Consider the following 25,730-nt stretch of genomic DNA (forward strand, 5'->3'; position numbering starts at 1 on the left):
AGTGTAGAAGGAGGATAGTCCAGACCTAGGCTAACATGCATGGTTCTTGCAGCTATGGGTGGTATGGCCTTGACTATGTTTTCCTGCGTCTGGCAGTGTAGGAGGAGGATAGTCCAGACCTGGGCTAACATGCATGGTTCTTGCAGCTATGCGTGGTGTGGCCTTGACTATATTTTCCTGCATCTGGCAGTGTTGGAGGAGGAAACTTTTTAAACAGAGGGCCGGGTCACAGTCCCTCAAACTGTTGGAGAGCCAGATTATAATTTGAAAAAAACATGAATGAATTCCTATGCACACTGCACTTATCTTATTTGTAGTCCAAAAATACTTTAAAACAATACAATAATTAAAATAAAGAACAATTTTAACAAATATAAACTTGGAGAGGTGGTGGACGAAGCAGCCCCAAAGCCACTTCACCCGCTGCCTCCCCCCCCCCTTTTCCTGCCTTCGGGATGAGGCGAGGCCACATCCTGAAGGCAGAAGAGCAGGCTGGGCCCAGGGAGGTGGCGGGCCAAGCGGCCCCAAAGCTGCTTCGCCCATTACCTCCCCCCCTTCTCCTGCCTTCGGGATGTGGCGAGGCTGTGTCCCGAAGGCAGGAGAAGAGCAGGCTGGGCCCAGGGAGGCAGCGGGCAAAGCAGCCCCGAAGCCGCTTCGCCCGCCACCTCTCACCCTTCTCAACACCCTGCAGGCCGGATAAATACCCTCGGGGGGCCGGGGTCGGCCCGCGGGCTGTAGTTTGAGGACCCCTGCTCTAGACCTAGGCTAATATACCTGGTTCTTGCAGCTAGTGGGTGGTATGGCCTTGACTTTATTTTCCTGCATCTGGCAGTGTAGGAGGACGATACTCTAGACCTAGGCTAACATGCATGGTTCTTGCAGCTATGGGTAGTATGGCATTGACTATATTTTCTTGCATCCGGCAGTGCAGGAGGAGGATAGTCCAGACCTAGGCTAACATGCCTGGTTGTTCCACCTATGAGTAGTATGGCCTTGACTATATTTTCCTGCATCCGGCAGTGTAGGAGGAGGATACTCTAGACCTAGGCTAACATGCATGCAACTTGCAACTGTGGGTAGTATGGCCTTGATAATATTTTCTTGCATCCGGCAGTGTAGGAGGAGGATAGTCCAAACCTAGGCTAACAAGCCTGGTTCTTGCAGCTATGGGTAGTATGGCCTTGACTATATTTTCCTGCATCCTGCAGTGTAGGAGGGGATAGTCCAGACCTAGGCTAACATGCCTATTTCTTGCAGCTATGGGTGGTATGGCCTTGACTATGTATTTTCCTACATCCGGCAGTGTAGGAGGAGGGTAGTTCAGACCTAGACTAACATGCCTGGTTCTTGCAGCTATGGGTAGTATGTCCTTGACTATATTTTCCTGCATCCTGCAGTGTAGGGGGGGATAGTCCAGATCTACACTAACATGCATGGGTGGTATGGCCTTCGGGATGTGGCAAGGCTGTGTCCCAAAGGCAGGAGAAGAGCAGGCTGGGCCCAGGGAGGCAGCGGGCAAAGCAGCCCTGAAGCCGCTTCGCCCGCCACCTCTCACCCTTCTCAACACCCTGCAGGCCGGATAAATACCCTCGGGGGGGGGGGTATGTTTTCCTGTGTTTTTTAGTTTTTTTAGAATATATTTACTAATCCCCCTCTCTCTGTTTGCTTTGGATCACAGGAAATGCCCCAAAAACAACAGAGGACGGCGACAGAAGCAAAATCTAGGCCATTTTACTTCAGATACGTCATCCAGGATGGTTTAGCTTGATTTTTATACCTACATTGACCATGTGATGTACAATTTTATTACCTTTTTTTAAGAGAATGGGAATATTTATTTCAGAGGCCTTATTTTTGGACATTTTTTTTAGCGTAGCTCTGTTTTGATTTATCCTAAAAGCAGCAGACAGCTATGGACTGTTTTCTCGTTTCATGATTTGGACAAATACAGTAGTTGATTTCCTGTACTTGTATCACATGGTTATAATAGACTTGTGCTTTTACTCATGGAATGTAACCTTTTTTGAGAACAGAGACAATTCACCAATGGTTGTAGAACAAACAAAAGGAAGCCTTTCATGTTTCCTCGCAAACAAGGCACGACCTAAGGCTAAAGATGTTTACAGCATACTTTTCTTACAAGGAACTAGAAGACACTGTGTTTAAATACCGTAGTTATTTAAATGTTTTTGAAAGTTAGTAACTGATTTTTTTAGACACTGCCAATCGCATGAATTGTGAAGATGTGTATCTGTGTGTAGTTGTAAACATATTTATAATGGATTGAACCCAGACGAGTTAGTTGCACTTATTTTTCATTGAAGTCAATAGAAAGAGTTAATTGTAGCTGAAATCCTACAGATTTCTTTGGGAAATAAGTGCAGTGATTTACAGCCCAATCTACACATGTCTACTCACAGGTAAACCCCACTGAATTCATTGGGGTTTTCTTCTCAGCGTAAACATACAAAGGATTGGAGCTTTGTCTGGATACAACCTGATACGTATAGACTGGGTTGAAGCACCTCTGTCTTCATAAATATTTGACACTTTATTTTTAAATTGTAAAATAGTAATAATAATATACATTTCATAATTTTAATGATTGCCCAGTAGAGCAGTGGATCTTTGTCCTGGGAAAACAGGTCTTGGGAGATTTGTGTATTGGTTTGTGCATTTTTTTAGTTACGTTAATAATTGAATTCACATGAATGGGATTAAGCCGGTGTTGGTCACGATTGAAACAGCTTTCATACTTATTACAGTTTTCTAAGAGGATACCTGTTTTCACATCAACAAATGCAATTGTATAGTCTTTGTGATGAAAATGCAAAAAAAATGAAGAAAAAAAATTAAATACCATAAAAGACTTGTGCTCTTGTCTAGAATATTTTCAAGAGCGCAGAATGTGTCTCATCCAAATAAAAGTCTGCTGGTTGTAGTGATTAATATTGATAGGATGTTAGTAGTTGTTTGGATGATCCAGAACTAAAATGTAACCAGGGTGTGTTCCAGCTGTTCAACATGTAGTTTTAGGCTTTCCAATTCTGCATGTAGGATTTAATAATTTGTTCAATAAAAAGACTTTCAATATTTGAACTGGAAAGTTATGTCAATACAGTGTTTTCCCATGGTACCTATTTTTTTTCCTTATTGTCTTGGTTTCTTCATTATTGGATTTTTTTTGTTTATTTATTTATTTGTGTTATTTGTACGATAAATATTGTGACCTGCCCTGAGTCCCCCTTCTACACCCGAAGGGGAGGAGCCCCTGGTGGCGCAGTGGGTTAAACCCCTGTACTGGCAGGACTGAAGACCGACAGGTCGCAGGTTCGAATCCGGGGAGAACGTGGATGAGCTCCCTCTATCAGCTCCAGCTCCTCATGCGGGGACATGAGAGAAGCCTCCCACAAGGATGATAAAAACATCAAATCATCCGGGCGTCCCCTGGGTAACGTCCTTGCAGACGGCCAATTCTCTCACACCAGAAGCAACTTGCAGTTTCTCAAGTTGCTCCTGACATGACCAAAAAAAAAGCCCCAAAGAGGACTCAGGGCAGTTCACAATATTTATCATATCAGAAGCAAATTGAGAATACAGTTATAATATATTAAAAATCACAAACAAGTTCAAAACTTGGCATTATACAATATTTCCTTTGTCCAGAAGCTGGCCACTTCAAGTGCCTCTTGTGTCAGTGTGAGAAGATCCACCATTGTGCATGTGACGGGACTCAGACTGTTTTGTAGTAAGAGGTCTGTGGTTTGCTCTTCTCCACATTCGCATGTCATGGACTCCACTTTGTAGCTCCATTTCTTAAGATTGGCTATGCATCTCATAGTGCCAGAACACTGTCTGTTCAGCACCTTCCAAGTCACCCCATCTTCTGTGTGCCCAGGAGGGAGTTTCTCATCCAATATCAGCCACTGATTGAGGTTCCAGATTTTTTACCTGCCACTTATGGACTCATGCTTGCTGAGTCCAAAATATCTCTGTTGATCTTAGAAAGCTATTTCTTGATTTAAGTCATTGGCATGCTGGTTGATATCAGAACAGAGGATGGGCCGGAGATGTCAGTGCCTTGGTCCTTTCATTGCTGGGTGCTACTTCCCAGCAGATATTGGGTAGTGCAATACAGGCTAAACAGTATAATTTCTCCAGCAGTGTTGGGTGTAGACATCCTGTATTGATACTGCATGTCTCATTAAGAGCCACATCCACTGTTTTAACGTGGTGAGATGTATTCCATACTGGGCATGCATCCTCAGCAGAGTAGCAAAGCACAAGGGCAGATATCTTGTGCTTGTGTTATTGTATTTGTATTATTGGAGTGAATTTATTTACTTACTTTATTTATATACCGCTTTTCTCAGCCCTCAGGCGACTCAAATCGATATATAATGATGTTTTATTTTGAAGGGGAGTGATGGGTTTTTTTATTTCAGTTGCCACATTCCTTTGAAAAACATTGAATTCCCCTTCACCTGCAGCTAAGAAATGTGCTTAATTAAAACAAAAACAACAGTGTCTCTTAACAACATGCCACTTCATTCGTCAGCTTAATTAGTAAGTTGCTTAACAGCTACTGGATTAAATCAAGCAAATTCTTTGGTAGGGAAATATATGTTCCTTCCCCAGCATTGCTTCCTAATTTTAGAGGTTTCGTGTTGCAGAAAGCACTTGAATAATCGTGTGTGGATATTTGGTGGGTATAAATATTTGACAGGTCTCCTGGGGTGGAGTTTCAGACCCTGCTTTTGAACATTCCCCTAAAGCCAGCTGCCGAGAAACCTCCTTGCGCTGGTGCCAGGATTGTCCCACTGGAGTTTGAACAGCTGTCGTGCGGAGTTTATATTTCAGCTCCGGTAGACTTCTCTGAAGACGGGCGATATGGATCATCGCACGACCACCTTGGAGGCAGATAAGATCCACCAGAACCGCCTGTCGAATGTTACGGATGACGACGAAGAGCAAGATGCCGCCTTTACCATTGTTAAGGTCTTGGACAAGGTGGCCACCATTGTGAACAGCGTTCAGGCGAGCCAGAAACGCATCGAAGAGAGGCACCGGGAAATGGAGGATGCCATCAAGACGATTCAGATTGACCTTCTGAAGCTTGCCCAGGCTCATGGCGGCACTGCCTACACTGTCAACAAGCTGCTGGAGAAAACCCGCAAAGTGAATGCTCGCGTCAAGGAAGTGAGAGCACGGGTGGAAAAGCAGAGTGCCAACGTGCAGAAGGTCGAGGCCAAACAAGAGGAAATGTTGAGGAAGAACAAGTTTCGTGTTGTCATTTACCAGGTAAACATGTACTGTTTCCAACTGCCATAAGTTGTTGCATCCTTGACATGTTTTGACAGGTTCCCTATTCGTTTAAAATAAACAGGGGGAGGCCAAACAGTGTTCACAATCTCAGGAGTGCCTTCTATCTCTCTTTCTATCTATCTATCTGTCTATCTATTTTTCTTTTGTTTGGAATTGAATTCTGTCTCTGAACATATAGCAATATAAGTCTACCGGCAGCAAAGCACTGGGTCTATTATTAGTACCGGGAGGCTTTTGAGCCAGCCAGCATAAGATTAACTGTAGATCAGTACAGACTATTTGTTGCCTCTGTGAAAGGCAATCTGAGGCAAGCACTTGGGCATCTTGACAGAGTATTCCATGTGCGACTGTCGTCCGTTCTTTTTTTTTCTTTTCATTCCCGGGGATTAATGCGAGATATCCAACCTCGGGTTTTTTTCAGCATGAATTATTGCTTCAATTAGCTGCTTCTTTTTTCAAAGGTCATTTATATTTTCTTTGCACATTATTATATTCCCCTCCTCCGTTTTCCATGCAGTGATTAAAAAGTCCCATTTGCATTAATACATAGTGTTTGTTCCTTTCCAGAAAAATCATGAGAATTATATGTATATCTCTAAATAACTCTTCCAGAGGAGGTTTTGCACAATTTGAGCCCTTTATTGGAACAGAATGAGCTGAAATTAATTTCTTTGTAATTCAGACGTGTTCTCTTCTAAGAGACGACATTTCGACACATACGGATCTTTAAATTGCGGTATGTGCCCAAACAACTCGTATTGTGCTCAGTCGCAAGGGCAGAGAAATTGTAAAATATTTCCTGCCACCGCAAATCTGTGTTTAAGAACCTCTAAATCCTTCCAGATATTCAAGCTTTTTCAATCTTATTAAGGACACAGAAAATACTTTGCATCTAGCTATTAAACCACTAGATTCCTTCCTAAGAATAACAGCTGCTAGGGAAAAAAATAGTCTTCGATTGGCAGACTGGTTGGAAATATATTGTGAAAGTGATATATGAATAACTTCCTTAAATATTTGTGGAATATTCATATGACTTGAGAACATTCTGCCTTCTCTCACACAAAGGTAACATATGTATTGAAAGGGGGGGGGGAAATAGGTGAATATTGTACTTTCACCCCAAAAAAGTGCTATTGGGCACACAGGGGCGGCTCAGCCATTACGCAAAGTAAGCATTTGCAGTATAGTTGATTTTGCCCAGCAGCGCTCTTGGGGGAAAATAGACCTTGACATATGCAAGATATATGGGATATATAGTTCACCTACAATCAAAGAGCATTCTGAACTCCACCAATGATGGAATTGAACCAAATATGGCACACAAAACTCCCACGATGAACAGAAAATATATATCAGTGATTGGTTGGGGGGAGTGCCAAAATACTGTTTGCTTACCGTTTAAAATTACCTAGGGCCGCCTCTGTGGGCACAAGCACATGAAAGTGAAAATATTTTAGTACTCTATTTATTGTGATGAGAGAGTTAAATAATCACTTTAATATCTTCTACTGAAATCTGTAGAAAAAGAAAAGGGCTTAACTATAGCAGGTTCATGTATATGTGCCACTGAACTCAATTATATCTATATTTGATGTAAATATATTTAGATCAGAGTATAAAAAGTATTAACATTTCTGTTCAGATTTGGGTGGGAAAAGCTTACTTTTACCAGCTCCAACTGACCCAATTTGGCACAGACAGTCCTGATTAATCTTCCGTTGTCCCACTTTTCAAGTGTTTTTAAAATCTCCCATTTTCTTTCTTCTCCTCTCAATTTACCCCTATACCCGGGGGCTGCGGTGGTGCAACAAGTTAAACTGCTGAGTTGCTGAACTTGCTGACCAGAAGGTTAGCGATTCAAATCTGCAGGATAGAGTGCGCTGTCGCTGTTAGCCCCAGCTCCTGCCAACCTGGCAGTTCGAAAACATGTAAATCAAGTAGACCAATAGATACCGCCTCAGCAGGAAGGTAACGGTGCTTCATGCAGTCATTACGGCCACATGAGTTAGGAGGTGTCTACAGACAACGCTGGCTCTTCGTTTTAGAAATTGAGATGAGTACCACTCATCAGAGCTGGAAGGGGAAGCCTTTATCTTCATCTGTGCTGTGGCCCAGCCTGTGTATATGTGTTTTGTGTGTGTATATATTTGTATATGTGTGTACATATGTGGTTTTGCACATATGTTTTAATGTATTTTTTGTTTTTCGGCTTTTACAGTCTCTTCTGCTGTGTTTTTCAGTGTTTTTATGAGTGATGGTCACTCGTTGGCCTGATAGGTATATTGTGTCCAAATTTTGTGTCAATTCATCAAGTGGTTTTTAAATTATGTTAATCCCACAAATGAACATTACATTTTTAATTATATAGATTTAATATTATTAATAATATTACAATATAATGGTATAGTACAATATAGTAATATATAATACTGATATTGTACTATGCTAATAATATAATATGTTGTATGTATATATATCTTGTAAGCCACTCTGAGTCCCTTTCGGGCATATAAATATCGTAAATATATAAATAAATGTAGCTCAATATTGCAAGTAGCAATTATTTGGTTATATACAGGTGGGTAATGTTAAACCTGGACTAATGGCTTCAACATAGGTCTCAATTTGGGTGGCATCTGTGCCATATCATCCTTTACAGCCACTTCCACATTCCCCCGTTAATGGCGGAATAAAACAAAACAAAATGTGTTTCCAGCCCTTCAAAGAGGAAATACACTGAGCATGTGCAACTTTCAATTTTCAGCACCGTTAAATAATAGCACCATCATGCGTATACCAATAACATGAAATTCACTTTTGTTGCCTTGGCGCTAAGCATACATCATGGGAATGAGCACCACTTTATTGCAGAAAAGGGTAGTGGACTTAAAAAAATAATATCCTAAATTCAATCTCATATTGTCACTTGGATTTGGTTTTCTCTGTCCCTGTTGTACTAAAATAAAAACAGCTTTGGGGAGTTTGTTACCCTTCTAGAGCAGGTTTTTGGGGTCCATAGAAACCTAGTTCAGTTGCTATTCTGCCATAACAGAAGTTCAGCACTGGACCCTGTCCCATAAAAGGAGAATCTGTATTGATTCACAGTCCAGCTGGCTGCCCCTTGGTTATGCAGTATTGTTCTGAAAATACGAGGGTTGAATGAAAAGTAATGCCTCCACCTTCATTACTTGGGTTTGGATGGGAATATTTTAATAAATCAAACGCAGAAATAATCCTTAGTGGTACTCTTTAACTACCACTATTCACTTTTCCACATAATCACCAGACAATTGGATACTTTTCTGCCAACAATGAACTAGTTTTCTGAAGCCATCAAAGAAGATGTCGACACTCTGTTTCTGCAACCAGAATCTCACGGTTCTCTTAACATCTTTATCAGAAGCATAATGGTGTCCCTGCAGATCTTCTTTCATTGTATTGTCGAAGACTTTCATGGCCGGAATCACTGGGTTGTTGTAGGTTTTTTCGGGCTATAGGGCCATGTTCTAGAGGCATTCTATCCTGACGTTTCGCCTACATCTATGGCAAGCATCCTCAGAGGTAGTGAGGTCTGTTGGAACTAGGAAAAAGGGTTTATATGTCTGTGGAATGACCAGGGTGAGACAAAAGACTCTTGTCTGCTGGAGCTAGGTGTGAATGTTTCAATTGACCACCTTGATTAGCATATAATGGCCTGACATTGCCTAGAGCAAAGTTTTGTTGAGAGGTGATTAGATGTCCTTGTTTGTTTCCTCTCTGTTGTTGTGCTGTTGTAATTTTAGAGTTTTTTAATACTGGTAGCCAGATTTTTCATGGTTTCCTCCTTTCTGTTGAAATTGTCCACATGCTTGTGTATTTCAATGGCTTCTCTGTGTAGTCTGACATAGTGGTTGTGAGAGTGGTCCAGCATTTCTTCTTTCATTATTGGGAACGGAAATGCCGATTATGCTTGAAATTTCTCTCTGAGTGATACGACGATTGTCCTGAATCAATCTGTCAACCTTTTGCTTGTGAAACTTGGTGGTTGCTGTCACAGGACGTCCAACTCTTTGTTTGTCACGCAAGTTAGATGTTCAACATCTTTAAACTTACTCACCCAATAACGCACAGTACTCACATCAATATAGTCACCATAAACAGCTTTCATTCTCTGATGAATCTCCTTTGGGGTGATACCTTCTGCTGTCAAGAATTCAATGACTACATGTTGCTTAAGTCGCATTGATTGACCATCTGTGCAGGGTTCCATACTTCACAGTTTAACAACAGAACCATTCAATGCTAAGGCTTCCCGCCAAAATGGAACTGTAGAGGAGAGTTTTTGAGATTAACTTCACAATTCAACAGCAGATCAGTTGCACAACTTCAGCGCTTTCCAGTAGCTTCTTCCTGCACAGTTATTTTCAGTCAACTGCTTCCACAGCCTGCAGTCACGCTGGAACCTTTTACAGACACTTGAGCACACGCCCAGCCATTGTCAGTTTTACCATTGTCTTTCCCCCAGTCTAGATGATATTACAAACTTACCACAGCATACAGCTATATCTTGTCTTAGCAGACAGGTTCTTTAATTACATATAGCCTTCGACGAACTACATCACAGAACAAGTAGAAATATACACTGTACATGACTTCCTTATATACAATTCATTTACACATAGCAATCACAGATTGGTTCCCAACTCATTGACTCAACTCAAACCCAGGATTGCATCATTCACAATCACCTGGAGTAGGCCAGAATACATTCCCCAAATGATTCCCCATATACAATCAATGTATGACTCAGCATTCCCAATAGAAGCCCATTAGCAGTGCGTGACTCAGCTATATTACATTACAATACATTGTAAAACCTGGCAAGAGTCTACTGAATAAACCAGTACTTTACACATACCAGTACTGCCATCTGTTGAGGAGTTACAAAGGTGGAGGCATTACTTTTCATTCAGTAAGAACAAAGGATGTGGTAGTTCTCATCAGGCCAGATCGTGGTGCTAAACTCAGTTACCATTTTCTTTAAGGCCATTTACAAGCCTGAATTGTAACCCTGGGGGGCATTTATATCTATATAAGTGACATACAGGAATGGCCGATCTACAGCAAGCTTATAGTCAAAACAGCCTGTGGCATAGACCAGTGATTGCCACCCTTTGGGCCTCCAGGTGTTTTGGACTTCAGCTCCCATAATTCCTAATAGCTGGTAAGCTGGCTGGGATTTCAGGGAGTATGTCCAAAGCACCTGGAGGACCAAAGGTTGGGATGCACTGGCATAGACTCAGGCCACCATTCCTGCTTTACTCTTCCGTTATGAAATCAGTGCATAATGAAGGTGGGAAAACTAGTACTGAACTCTCCAGAGCAAAGTGTAGAGGTTTCCAAGTTTACAAGGCATATGTTATATGCTTAATTACACCTAATTGCCTTTTGGGTATAATAAGACCATAACCCTGTTCCTTTTGAAAAATAATGTAACAAAATAAGTGACCTTGTTATTGCCTCCATGATATCTCATTCCTTTTTTCATTCCTTTTAGTGGGCAAAAAAAAAATGCTTACTTGAAAGGCTTTTTGATGGGACTGTAAAAAGAAACTTGGAGAAAAAGCTAATAATCAGCTATGTTAAAATATTACTGTAAAATTACAATGATAATTGTAACAAAATAACTAAGGCCTCTTCTACACTGCCATAAAATCCAGATTTTAAAGCAGATAATCCAGGTTATCTGCTTGAGCCAGATGATATGAGTCTACCCCGGTGGAGCAGTGAGTTAAAGCGCTGAGCTGATGAGCTTGTTGACGGAAAGGTTGCAGGTTCGATTCCGGGGAGTGGCGTGAGCTTCCGCTGTCAGCCCTAGCTTCTGCCAACCTAGCAGTTCGAAAACATGCAAATGTGAGTAGATCAATAGGTACCGCTCCGGCGGGAAGGTAACGGCGCTCCATGCAGTCATGCCAGCCACATAACCTTGGAGGCGTCTATGGACAACGCCAGCTCTTCGGTTTAGAAATGGAGATGATGAGCATCACACCCCAGAGTCAGACATTACTGGACTTAATGTCAGGGGACAACCTTTACCTTTTTTACACTGCCATATAATCCAGTTCAAAGCAGATAATCTGGATCTACAGAAGAGGCCTATGTCTCCCACTAGAATAGTATTGTGTTTGATTTTGACTTTCCGCGTTCTGCTCCAAATCATTTGGCCAACATTGACTTAGTAGAAAGGGGAGAGAAGATAATAAATCACATAAGTCAAGCTGACAGAAATGGATAGTTCTTGCCTCTCCAGAAATTAATTTGGACCACTGCGTCTTGATAGATCTTGAAAGAACTGCCATTTTAATTAAAAACGGTGGCGCAATAGATTAAACTCTTGCGTTGGCTAGATTGCTGACCTGAAGGTCGGCGGTTTGAATCCGTGAGATGGAGTGAGCTCCCATCTGTCAGCTCCAGCTTCCCAAGCAGGGACATGAGAGAAGCCTCCCACAGGATGGTAAAACATCCAGACATCCCTTGGGCGACGTCCTTGCAAACGACTAACTCTCTCACACCAGAAGCGACTTGTAGTTTCTCAAGCCGCTTCTGACATGAAAAAAAATAAATAACTGACTGCATGCAATCTTGCATGTGGTTGTTTTTCTATTTCTATTTTTATTTATTTTATTTTGAATATTTTACCCCACCCTTCTCAGACCCTTGGGGGGGATTCAGGGCGGCTTCCAGCCAGAAACAATTTGATGCCTCTATGTACACATAATAAAATACATAACAAAACCAATAATTATATATAGTTAGAAAAATTAAATCAATACAATTAAAAACTACTAACAAATACCTGTCTGGTAGCCATTATCTAGCCGAATTCTGTGGTTAGAGACTCCATCAAACTTATACATAGTCCATTACCATAGCCATTGTCATCATTGCCATTGTCCGCATAGTTACCTGAAGGCCTGGTCCCACATCCACATTTTAACTTCTTTCTAAAGGAGAGGAGGGATGAAGATAACCTAATTTCCCCGCGGAGTGAATTCCACAGGCGGGGAGCCACCACCGAGAAGGCCCTGTCCCTTGTCCCTGCCAAGCACGTTTGACACAAAGGCGGGACCGAGACCAGGGCCTCCCCAGAAGATCTTAAGCTCCGAGGTGGGACGTAGATGGAGATACGTTTGGACAGGTTTGCTAGGCCGGAATTGTATAAGGTTTTATAGGTCAAAACCAGCACTTTGAATTGTGCTCAGAATTGGATCGGCAGCCAGTAGAGCTGACATAGCAGGGAGGTGGTATGCTCCCTGTATGACGCTCTGGTGAGTAGTCTAGCTGCCGCCCGTTGGACTAATTGAAGTTTCCAAACAGTCTTAAAAGACAACCCCACATAGGGCATGTTGTAGTAATCTATTCGGGATGTGACAAGAGTCTGTACCACTCTAGCCAGATCAGACTTCCCAAGGTACAGGCACAGCTGGCGCACAATTTTTTAAAAAAAGTGTTAATGTATTCAAAATTCTGCATCTCATATAGTTTTGCCTTTATAGCGGGAGGAGATTAGTATTGATTTATGCACCGTTTACCAACAAATTTGGCTGATGTTGTTTTTTGGAGGGGAAAAGAATTGGTGTCAGGAAAGGAAGCTAGAAAATGACTTCTGGTAAGCAAATAGAAACATTGGAGGTAAATTGGAGGTAATTTTCAGGCAAAAATTGGCGTGATAAGAAACAAAAATGGCAGAGACCTAACAGAAGCTGAAGAGATCAAGAGAAGGTGACAAGACTATACAGAAGATCTGTATAGGAAGGATAATAATAGCAAGGATAGTTTTGACAGTATGGTGAGTGAATTAGAACCCGACATCCTGAGGAGTGAGGTTGAATGGGCCTTAAGAAGTATTGCTAACAACAAGGCAGCAGGAGACGACGGGATCCCAGCTGAACTGTTTAAAATCTTGAAAGATGATGCTGTCAAGGTGATGCATGTTGAATGCCAGCAAATATGGAAAACACAAGAATGGCCATCAGACTAGAAAAAAATCAACTTATATCCCCATACGAAAAAAGGGAAATGCTAAAGTCTGCTCAAACTTCCGTACAGTGGCCCTTATTTATCATGCCAGTAAGGTAATGCTCAAGATCCTGCAAGGAAGACTCCAGCAATACATGGAGCGAGAGTTGCCAGATGTTCAAGCTGGGTTTTGAAAAGGCAGAGGAACGAGAGACCAGATTGCCAATATCCGCTGGATAATGGAGAAAGGTAGGGAGTTTCAGAAAAACATCTATTTCTGTTTTATCGACTATTCTAAAGCCTTTGACTGTGTGGATCATAACAAATTGTGGCAATTTCTTGGTGGTATGGACACACCAAATCACCTTGTCTCTCTCCTGTGGAATCAAGTAGTAACAGGAGGAACTGACCATGGAACAACAGACTGGTTCAAGATTGGGAAAGGCATACGGCAGGGTTGTATACTCTTACCGAACCTATTCAACTTGTATGCAGAACACATCATGCGATGTGCGGGGCTTGAAAAATGCAAGGCTGGGGTGAAACTTGCTGGAAGAAACATTAACAACATTAGATATGCAGATGACACCTCTTTGATGGCCGAAAGCGAGGAGGAGCTGAGGAGCCTTCTAATCAAGGTGAAAGAAAAAAGTGCAAAAGCTGGGTTGCAGCTAAACATCAAAAAAACCAAGATTATGGCAACAAGAATGATTGACAACTGGGAAATAGAGGGAGAAAACATGGAGGCAGTGATATACTTTGTATTTCTAGGTGCAAAGATTACTGCAGACACAGACTGCAACCAAGAAATCAGGAGATTTTTACTTCTTGGGAGGAGAGTAATGTCCAATCTTGATAAAGTAGTGAAGAGTAGAGACATCACACTGGCAACGAAGATCCGCATAGTTAAAGCAATGGTATTCCCTGTAGTAACCTACGGATGTGAGAGCTGGACCATAAGGAAGGCTGAGCGATGGAAGATAGATGCTTTTGAACTTTGGTGTTGGAGGAAAGTTCTGAGGGTGCCTTGGACTATGAGAAGATCCAAGCAGTCCATTATTCAGGAAATAAAGCCCAACTGCTCATTGTGAAATGGCAGGGAGAAGGTTTCAGGAAAAGAGACAAAGAGAGGTCCGGAGATCTAAAAAAAGCACGGATTTATTTCCAGCTGGGACCCTGGAGTGGACTTGTGTCCAAAAGCACCAGAGCCATGATAGAGGCATTTGACTGTGCCTTTATACCTTTCAGATTCAAGCAAACAAAGAAACATGCTTCTACATACATTTACCTCATTCACTACGTCACCTTAGCATCATAAGAATATCAAATTCTACCTTCCAACATGCAAAAGGCATGTGTCTGTGTTTCTTTCTAAGGCAGCTTACATCCATCAGTGAAGAGGCCCACTTTGAGTTGTCAGAAGGGAGAGGCCTTGGCTCTTTCCCTAGAAGGAAGACACTGGGCTTTTCGTACCAGACTCTGTGGAATGTATAGATAACATGCCCCCCTTCTCCTCCCTCCTGCCATGCCTTGGACACAGATCTCCTTCAGCATTCTTTCTAATACAGAGAGAACTTGATTTTTCTATATATTTCAGTGCTTATAAAGTACATACAATTTATAAATCAATAAATCAATATCTATTTTTCCAATATCTCATCATCGATTGGAGGGAAGGATTGTAGAGGCCAAGATGAAGTACATCATGAGAAGAAAGGAAAGCTTAGAGAAGACAATGATGCTGGGGAAAATGGAAGGAAAAAGGAAGAGGGGCCGACCAAGGGCAAGATGGATGGATGGTATTCTTCAAGTGACTGGCTTGACCTTGAAGGTGCTGGGGGTGGTGACGGCTGACAGGGAGCTCTGGCGTGAGCTGGTCCATGAGGTCACGAAGAGTTGGAAACGTTAGTGAAAGCAAATAGTGAAGAGTTTGAAAACTACCTTGAAAAAGTAAGGACATGATTCATTGGGACTGTTTCCTGTCCTTTACGAAGCCACTCTTCATTTTGGTGCAGAGTGAAGAAGTCAACCCTTTAGGGACAGTGGCTTTGAAGGACTGAATGTTCTCTATAGAATAAATAGCTGTTTGCACCAGAGCGTGGGCGGAAATTCAGGGTGGGCCTCGACATAGCTGAGTGGTAGGGCACATGCTTTGCATACAAGAGGTTCCAGGTCCAGTCATTGGCATCTCCACTTAAGGAGAGCTCAAATAGCAGAGAGAGAGAGAATTCTTGCTCGTGCCAGCTGGAGGATATGTGTGAACAAGATGGACAAATGACTCATTCACTCAATCTAAGCAGATCCATTAATGAATGTAAAACAGCCAAATGCCTTGAAAAACCCAAGTGGTCTAATATATTTAGCGTTCTTTTATTCATTGAATAACTTCGGCATTTTTGAAGTGTCAAGTGCTTGTCAATCACCCCAGCGCTGCTGCAGTCCTCATTGGACGCAACAGCAGGAGGCTGCAGGTTTACCACTAACTGAGCAATTATGTAGAAGCCGGCCTTAGATCTCCCTCTGTAATAAGGAACAGAGGCTTGGAAGTATGACACTTGAAAAGACTTAGGAGATCTTTCATAGGAACAGCCCCCTTCCCCTTGGCTACATCCATATGCTTGTCTGAGATAATGTATTGTGAGATGAATATGGATGTGTGCGTACTTTGAAGTCGCTGGCCAACTTATGGCACTCCCATGCATTTCATAAAGTTTTCTTTGGCAAGGAATACTCACAGGCGGTTTTGACAGTTCATTCCTCTGAAATGCAGCCTGTAGCACCTGGCATTGGCATTGGCAGTTTTCCATCCAATCCTAACTATTGTTGATTCCATTCCATTTTCAGATCAGACAGAAATACCTTTAGGGTATTTATGTTGGTTCAGTTCCTTTTCTATAGTTAGTGATTTCGGTATGGTTACCATAAGGCCAAAATTAAATCAATTTGATTTGATTGGGAAATTTACAGTGTAATCCTGTCCATTTTTTTTACAACAACAACAATAATAATAATGGGTTGTTGTAGGTTTTTTCGGGCTGTATGGCCATGGTCTAGAGGCATTCTCTCCTGACGTTTTGCCTGCATCTATGGCAAGCATCCTCAGAGGTAGTGAGGTCTGTTGGAACTAGGACAATGGGTTTATATATCTCTAGAATGACCAGGGTGAGACAAAGGACTCTTGTCTGCTGGAGCTAGGTGTGAATGTTTCAACTGACCACCATGATTAGCATACAATGGGCTGACTGTGCCTGGGAAAATCTTTTGTTCGGAGGTGTTAAGATGTGCCTTGTTGTTTCCTCTCTGCTGTTTTGCTGTTGTAATTTTAGAGTTTTTTAATACTGGTAGCCAGATTTTATTCATTTTCATGGTTTCCTCCTTTCTGTTGAAATTGTCCACATGCTTGTGTATTTCAATGGCTTCTCTGTGTAGAGCCCACCTCAACTTGGCTCTACAGGCCAATGGATACTCCACTTCAGACATCAGAAGAGCTGCAAGACCAAGAACAAGCCACGAGAATAAAGACAAAGATCCACCCAGAGGAAACGTGTTCTTGGCATACATCAAGGGAACCTCTGACCACATAGGGAAGCTGATGAGGAAACACAACATACAAACTATCTACTGACCCACCAAGAAAATCCAACAAATTCTACGTTCAGAAAAGGTCAAGAGGAATCCTCTCACCTCTGCAGGACTCTACCGGATACCATGCAGCTGTGGACAAGTCTACATAAGGACCACCAAACGCAGCATTGCCCAAACACGAATCAAGGAACATGAAAGGCACTGCAGACTACTTCAACCAGAGAAGTCAGCCATAGCAGAGCACCTGATGAACCAGCCTGGACACAGCATATTATTTGAGAACACAGAAATGCTGGACCACACCAACAACCACCATGTCAGACTACACAGAAAAGCCATTGAAATACACAAGCATGTGGACAATTTCAACAGAAAGGAGGAAACCATGAAAATGAACAAAATCTGGCTACCAGTATTAAAAAACTCTAAAATTGCAACAGCACAAAAGAAAGGAAGCAGGCAGGGACATCTAATTACCTCTCAACAAAAGTTTGCTCCAGGCACAGTCAGCCCATTGAATGCTAATCAAGGTGGTCAGTTGAAACATTCATACCTAGCTCCAGCAGACAAGAGTCCTTTGTCTCACCCCGGTCATTCCACAGACATATAAACCCTTTTTCCTAGTTCCAACAGACCTCACTATCTCTGAGGATGCTTGCCATAAATGCAGGCGAAACGTCAGGAGAGAATGCCTCTAGAACATGGCCATACAGCCCGAAAAAACCTACAACAACCCAGTGATTCCAGCCGTGAAAGCCTTCGACAATACAACAACAACAACAGCAACAACAATAATACTTTATTTATAATAATACTTTATTTTATATTTATAATAATACTTTATCTATCTCCCCCAAGGGGACTCGGGGTGGCTTACATAAGGCCACGTCCATCAATACAGTAAAACACAACACAAAACACACAAAAAATCAGAACATAAATTCCATAAGATGCAAAACCAATATAAGTAAACGACACAGCAGCATAAAATCAAACATTAAAACACAGATGATCACATTGGGCAGGGCCAAGTGAAGGAAAGGAAGAAAAGGTCCTTCAAGGTTGGAGGGAGGGAAGACTGAGGAGGGAAAGCACCTCGGGGAGCGGCAGTGGCAAAATCCCATGAAACAGTGAAAATACTGCGATATATATTTTAAATTAATATTTTTTAAAACCGCGAAACAGCAAGTCCGCTAAAAGCGAACTGCGAAGTAGCAGGGGCGCACTGTATATCCAAGAGAATCTCAAAGGCCCAAACAAAAGGAATCCGATGGCAAAAGCACAATATGACCATTGAAAAAACCCAGAGGAACCTGGAAGTAACAATGTTATTAAAAGATTTTTTTTCTCTTTTTACCCTTTCCTTCTTTCCTGTAATCAGTTTTCCCCACACTTTTTTTGTAATATAATTTTCTCTTTTTTATCATATACATTAACAACTTTTATTCTTAATAAAAATAAATTATAAAATAATAATATAAAAAACAGATTTTATTTGCACCTATCTAAAAACATCATGCTTTCTATGAGTGCAATTAATGGCAACCATCATAACTAACATTAGAAAGATACATTATTTGCAGGGAAATTACTATCTCCAAAGCACAACCTGGATATTTCATGTATTGGATCTTGCTCACTATATTTTCCCCTCCTACTGAGTAATTTGACTGTGTCCCTTAACAGTAAGTGAAGATTGTGGCTTCTTGTATTATTTTTAAGATGTGTATCTTTGTTTACTTGTGCATTAAACATGGAAACTACTCATATGGAAACAGATGTGTGCAAAAAGTGTTATACATGCGCATTAGGTGGAGTATTGTGCTGAACACAGTCATAAAACTGTGTTCAACCCAACAGTTTTGTGACTGTGTAATGTTATAAGGCAGCCCTTGATTTTATTTATAACTAGCCATCCCCCACCATGTGTATATGTGTTGTGTGTTGTGTGTGAGAGAGGTTTTGTGCATGTGTTGTAATGCATTGTTTGTTTTTTGGCTTCTTAAGTCTCTTATCCTGTGTTTTTCTGTGTTTTTATGACTGATGGTCACTTGTTGGCCTGTTAGGTGTATTTTGTCCAAATTGGGTGCCAGTTCGTCCAGTGGTTTTTGAGTTATGTTAATCCCACAAACGAACATTACATTTTTATTTATATAGACACTAGCCGTCCCCTGCCACGCGTTGCTGTGGCCCAGTCTGGTGATCTGGAAAATAAAGTAATGAGAAAGTGTTGGTTTCTAATATTTGTAATTTCTTTATGCTTGGGGGTAAACAGTATTTCTTGCTGTTTCTTTGTCAGTGTTGATGTGGAGATTGTCTGGTTTGCCAACTCTGGAACATGCAACATTTCTATAGTACTATATCGGTGTGTGTGTGAATCATATATATCTGTCTATATATCTATCTATATTTATGGCTGGATGGTTCTTTGTCTGGAGGGTTTTGATTATGTTTTCTTGCCCTGGTGAAGGGAGTTGGACTGGATGGCCTTAAGTATTTTCTGTTGCTCATGGGGGTTCTGTGTGGGAAGTTTGCCCCAATTTTGTTGTTCGTGAGGTTCAGAATACTCTTTGATTGTAGGTAACTACAACTCCCAAATGTCAAGGTCTATTTCCCCCAAACTCCATCTGTGTTCATATTTGGGCATATGGAATATTAGTGCCAAGTTTGGTCCAGATCCATAATTGTTTGAGTCCACAGTGCTCTCTGGGTGTAGGTGAGCTACAGCTCCCAAACTCAAAGTCAATGCCCACCAACCCTTCTAGTGTTTTCTGTTGTCATGGGAGTCCTGTGTGCCACGTTTGGTTCAATTCCATAATTGGTGGAGTTCAGAATGCTCTTTGATTTTAGGTGAACTATAAATCCCAGCAACTACAACTCCCAAATGACAAGCAATTTTTTTGAGTGATGGTCACTCGTTGGTCTGATGGGCGTATTATGTCCAAATTTGGTGTCAATTTGCCCAGTGGTTTTTGAGTTCTGTTAATCCCACAAACAAACATTACATGTTTATTTATATAGATAGCTACACTGAGAAATCAAGTGTTTTACTTTTTTAATTCCCTCTGCCTACACCAGGAAGATTTTAGTCTCATAATTTAACATGCTAACAATCAGGTTTGTGAATGAAGAGTCATCCTTCCCCTTCACACTCCAAAGAGAGCATCAGGCTTCTTGGTTTCTTTCCCAGCTGATGCTGCACCCAATTCACGTAATTTATTCAGAGGCCAGCTCATGGAAACTACAAAAAACCAATGGCCTTATCATCCTTCCTTTACACTGGAGACCTCAGATGACATCTGCTTTAGTAACAATAACAACAAAAAAGGGCACAATTTAAAGCAAAATGGGGGGGGGGGGGGGTTGACGACAAGCAGCAGTAATTCAGGAATGGCTTGCTCTACAAAGTCAATAATTTCGCAGTGCCATCTGTGATATACTTAATTGTCTTGAAGACAATGGTCAGAATTCTGTTGGGCAGTTATGAATGCGTAACAGAGTTTCACACTCATGGCTGATTTGTTTGCATGGTCCCTATACTGACCTTTGTTTAGGGCAGTGGTTCTCAACCTTCCTAATGCCCTGAACCCTTAATACAGTTCCTCATGTTGTGGTGACCCCCAACCATTATTTTCGTTGCTTCTTCATAACTCTAATTTTGCTACTGTTATGAATCGTAATGTAAATATCTGATATGCAGGATGTATGTCAAATTTGGCACAAATACTTGATACGCCCAAATTTGAATACTGGTGGGGTATTGGCGGGGGGGGGGGGGGATTGCTTTTGTCATTTGGGAGTTCTAGTTGCTGGGATTTATAGTTCACCTACAATCAAAGAGCATTCTGAACTCCACCAACGATGGAATTGAACCAAATTTGGCACACAGAACTCCCATGACCAACAGAAAATACTACAAGGATTTGGTGGGCATTGACCTTGAGTTTGGGAGTTGTAGTTCACCTACATCCGGAGAGCACCGTGGACTCAAACAATGATGGATCAGGCCAACGAATGACCATCACTCAAAAAACACTGAAAAACATGGTGGAAGAGACTTAAAAAGCCAAAACAAACAAAAAAACATTACAACACATGCGCAAAACCACAAATATACACATATACACAAATAACAAAGATCCGCATAGTCAAAGCCATGGTATTCCCTGTAGTAACCTACGGATGTGAGAGCTGGACCTTAGAGAAGGCTGAGCGAAGGAAGATAGATGTTTTTGAGCTGTGGTGTTGGAGGAAAGTTCTGAGAGTGCCTTGGACTGGGAGAAGATCCAACCAGTCCATCCTCCAGGAAATAAAGCCCGACTGCTCACTGGAGGGAAGGATACTAGAGACAAAGTTGAAGTACTTTGGCCACATCATGAGGAGACAGGAAAGCCTAGAGAAGACAATTATGCTGGGGAAAGTAGAAGGAAAAAGGAAGAGGGGCTGACCAAGGGCAAGATGGATGGATGGCATCCTTGAAGTGACTGGACTGACCTTGAAGGAGCTGGGGGTGATGACGGCCGACAGGGAGCTCTGGCGTGGGCTGGTCCATGAGGTCACGAAGAGTTGGAGACGACTGAACGAATGAACAACACACAAATATAAACAGAAACATATACACAAACTTACACACAAAAACACATATACACACACTGGACCACAGCAACGTGTGGCAGGGGATAGCTAGTATACAATATATACGTAGATATGTAAACACAAGTACACAAATATATATACACTAGGCCTGGTTGATCCAGTTCGTTCATTTCTTATCTCGTTATTAATTCGTTAAATAATTACCTTTAGAAGCGATATCGACGCGTTTTGGCAAACCGGAAGTGTTTTAGCCATATCAAAGCCACGTCCGCCATCTTCTTTACGACTTCCGCCAGTGAATTGTAAATGCTGGGGGCATGGCCTTCAGGAAAAGCTGTTCTTACCCACGCCCACCTCCTTCCTCTTTGCATCAGCGGCTTTGCAAGGTGGACGTGACTACCTCCCTGGTGACAAGCGGCGATGTGGAAGAGCTGGGAGTAGCCACGCCCACCTCGCAAAGCTGCCGATGCAAAGAGGAAGGAGGTGGGCGTGGCCAAGCACAGCCCTCCTTGGAGGCCTCGCCCCCAGCGACCTCCGAGGAGCTATGTGCTTGGCCCCGCCCAGTTCTCCCTTAGACAGCTTGCCAGGGAAGAGAAAGAAAGGTGAGAGATTTTTAAAGTGTTAGTTGTAAAATCTCCAAGGAAAGCTGTGCTTGGTCGCTGGGGGCGAGGCCTCCAAGGAGGGCTGTGCTTGGCCACGCCCACCTCTCCCTTCTGCATGGAAACCCGCCACAAGGGAAGGAAGGGAAACTGCGAGATTTTAATGGTTCTGGAGGGAGGGAAGGACACCTTCCATTATTTATTTATTATTTATTTACCTTACTTATATACCGCTGTTCTCAGCCCGAAGGCGACTCACAGCGGTTCACAACAAATACGAACAGCAAAAATTCAGTGCTACAGTATAGAAACAGTTAACAACCTAACACATTACACAATTAATAAACAGTTACTACAGTACCCATTCACTGTCGTCTCGTCATCAAAAACATGTTCCAGATTCGTCATCCATTGTTCCATTCCAGTGTTCATTAACCAATCATTGCACTAATTATTCAAACGCCTGCTCAAACAGCCAGGTCTTCACCTTTTTGCGGAATACCATTAGAGATGGTGCTAGTCTAATGTCCATAGGAAGGGCGTTCCACAGCCGAGGAGCCACCACCGAGAAGGCCCTATCTCTCGTCCCCGCCAGCCGAGCTTGAGCAGGGTCTCCCCGGAAGATCTCAAAGTCCTGGTGGGTTCATAGGCAGAGATGTGGTCAGATAGGTAGCTTGGGCCGGAACCATTTAGGGCTTTAAAGGCCAACGCCAGCACTTTGAATTCAGCCCGGTAGCAGATCGGTAGCCAGTGGAGTTGGCGCAACAGGGGGGTTGTATGCTCCCTGCCCTCCATTAACGAAACAAAGGAAACAATTCGTATTTCCTGGTACTTTCGATCTTTTTTTAAAGAAAATTTCGGAAATAATTTTAAAATCAAACCTCCAGCGCCCCTACATACGAAATGAATTTAGAACCATTTTTTCTTGAGTTTAGAACCAATATACACCCATATATATATATATATATATATATATATATATATATATATTCTCGTTTTTTCTTTCTTTATTCTTACTCTTTATCTCCAACTTCTCCTTCAATTTTCATTGTATAAGAAACCAGTTATTGTAGTCATGTTAATGACTTTTCATCCTGGAATAATATGTGATGTCGTTTTATGTTTATTTGTTTGTTTATGTCGAAGTCATTCACTAATAAAAATGAATTGCAAAAAAATATACTAATGCAATTCTTATCAAGTTTCATACGAGTCTATGATGTGGTAGGATTCTGATTCATAAGTCCTTCTGTAAAATTGTGGCCCGAAAGCAATATACCCAGGGGCGGCTCAACCTATTATGCAAGGTAAGCATTTGCAGTATAGTTGATTTCGCCCAGGGGCGCTCTTGAGGCATTCTTGGGGAAAAATAGACTTTGACATATGCGAGTCGTAGTTACTGGGATGTACAATCAAAGAGCATTCTGAACTCCACCAATGATGGAATTGAACCAAATATGGCACACAGAACTCCCACGAACAGAAAATATATATCAGTGATTGGTTGGGGGGGGGGGGGGTGCCAAAATACTGTTTGCTTACCGTTGAAAATTACCTAGGGCCTCCTCTGAATATACCTGTGCTTTCTTTTGCAGGAGGACATTAAGTGTCCATCTTCTGTATCTGTCATCAATGACCAGACACAAGGAGAAGATTTAGAAGATGCCTTCTGCCCACCTGATGATCTTTCCTCCGATGAGGAGTATTACATGGAAGAGAGCAAAGCATCCCGCTTTAAGAAATCAGGCATACGGCGCATCAACAATATCAAAAAGGCCTTTTCAAGAGAGAACCTCCAGAAAACGAGGCAAAATTTTGGCAAGAAGGTCGACAGGCTTCGCACTAGAATCGTAACCCCAGAGAGGAGAGAGCGAATAAGGCAGTCAGGAGAGAGGTTGAGGCAAACTGGGATACGGTTCAAGAAAAACATATCAAATGCAGCACCAACCAAGGAGACATTTAGGAAGCACAAGAAAACCAAGGAGCAAGCAGAGGCCGAAAGTCCAGAAGAGATCCAAGAGTCTGCTGTTGATACAGCTGACACCGCAGTTGAAAGTGGAGATACTGAACCAGTTAGTGAAGAAATTTCCTATACTGAGGTGATCACTAAAGTGAAGAAAAACAAAGGTAACGGATCGAAAGCTCCTCAAGTAGACAACAAGATCGTGATGACCCCTGATAAGGTTGTGCTCAAGCCAGAGGTCAAACTGATGTCATCTGAAACAATCATGCTCAAACCGGAGGTAAAAGTTACGCCTGGAAAGATCACACTGAAACCACAGGCAAGAGAAGAGGAGGACGTTCTTCTACTGGATTTAAAGCAATCAATTTGAATGACTGAAATGTATCCGCTGTGGTGGTGTCACCATGACAAGGAAGAAAGAAATCCTTGAATGTGGCAGATGTACAACAGCGATTTTGAAACTTCCCTCATGGATCCCTGCCATTGTTTCTGTCTTCTGAGCAAACCTTACACCTCATCCACACATTGCAAAGGATTCTGGGGCACCAAGGGTATGATTTCCATTCATGTGGAAGGTCTGAGTGGTCTGGACTAGATATCAAACATGGACATGCTCTAGTAACATCTCCCCCATTGCAACCTGGTTGTGTTTGGAATCCTACTGGATAGTCTTCAGATTGTGTTTGGAACCCTACTGGATAGTCTCAACTAAAGTACATTCTTTCAATCAATAGTTGAATGAGTCAACCCAAAATCCAGTAAATCCAATAAGTTTTATGTCCTTTTTGATCTACAGTCCCCATCACCACAGCCAGCAAATCGCTGCAGGACGGGATTGTGAGAAAGGTGGTTCTAGCAAGATCTTGAGGATGCCAGGAGAGAGAAGGCTGCTCTAGAAAAAGCCCAGCATGCTGCTCTCTCTTACCAGGGAGGTTAGCTATAGCCAGGCATGTAGCTGGGGGGGGGGGGGCTTGAGGGGCTTCAGCCCCCCCCCCCTCGAAATTATCATGGTGGTCCGCGAGAAGGCCTTACTGGTACATTATTTAAACTGTTATGTTTATTCATATCATGATCTGATCACCATGCTCAATATATCCCATATGCATGGGGGTACTGGGGCAATGATACAAAAGGTTTGCTAGGGTAGACCCTTTTCCACTCAGACTCTGCCCCCCCCCCCCGAATCAAACTCAGCCCCTCCCGAATCAAAATCCTGGCTACAGGCTTGACTATAGCAGACAATTTCCCCATTGTTTTCAGTCCTTTTCTTTAGGAATCTTCAGTAAACTCCCAAACAATGTCAAAGTTATTGTGGAAGGCTTTCATGGCTGGAATCACTGGGTTGTTGTAGGTTTTTCGGGCTATATGGCCATGTTCTAGAGGCATTCTCTCCTGACATTTCGTCTGCATCAATGGCAAGCATCCTCAGAGGTTGTGAGGTCTGTTGGAACTAGGAAAATTGGGTTTATATATCTGTGGAAAGTCCAGGGTGGGAGAAAGAACTCTTGTGTGTTGGAGGTAGGTGTGAATGTTTCAATTGACCACCTTGATTAGCATTTGATGGCCTGGCAGTTTTTTGGTGTGGCTTGTTAGTGCCTGGGGGAATCTTTTGTTGAGAGGTGATTAGCTGTCCCTGATTGTTTCCTCTCTGAAGTTTCCCT

General features: G+C 42.2%; 2 protein-coding genes across 2 annotated transcripts in view; both read left to right on the forward strand.

Moving 5' to 3' along the window:
* Window positions 1–3,106, forward strand: part of TMEFF1 (transmembrane protein with EGF like and two follistatin like domains 1) — a 190,461-nt gene extending 187,355 nt beyond the window's left edge. Inside the window, exon 10 of the mRNA XM_060774632.2 lies at window positions 1,679–3,106. Within this exon, the coding sequence (XP_060630615.1) occupies window positions 1,679–1,763 (85 nt within the window). The 3' untranslated portion in view covers window positions 1,764–3,106. The remainder of the gene's footprint in view (window positions 1–1,678) is intronic.
* A 1,586-nt stretch (window positions 3,107–4,692) lies between these two features.
* CAVIN4 (caveolae associated protein 4) lies at window positions 4,693–25,471 on the forward strand. The gene is made up of 2 exons (XM_060774631.2): window positions 4,693–5,301; window positions 23,702–25,471. Exons 1-2 carry the CDS (start codon window positions 4,891–4,893, stop codon window positions 24,437–24,439), a joined length of 1,149 nt encoding a protein of 382 aa, XP_060630614.2. The 5' UTR covers window positions 4,693–4,890; the 3' UTR covers window positions 24,440–25,471.
* Window positions 25,472–25,730: the final 259 nt, after the last annotated feature.

This window comes from Anolis sagrei, chromosome 4, assembly GCF_037176765.1.
Source record: "Anolis sagrei isolate rAnoSag1 chromosome 4, rAnoSag1.mat, whole genome shotgun sequence".
Classification (NCBI taxonomy): domain Eukaryota; kingdom Metazoa; phylum Chordata; class Lepidosauria; order Squamata; family Dactyloidae; genus Anolis; species Anolis sagrei.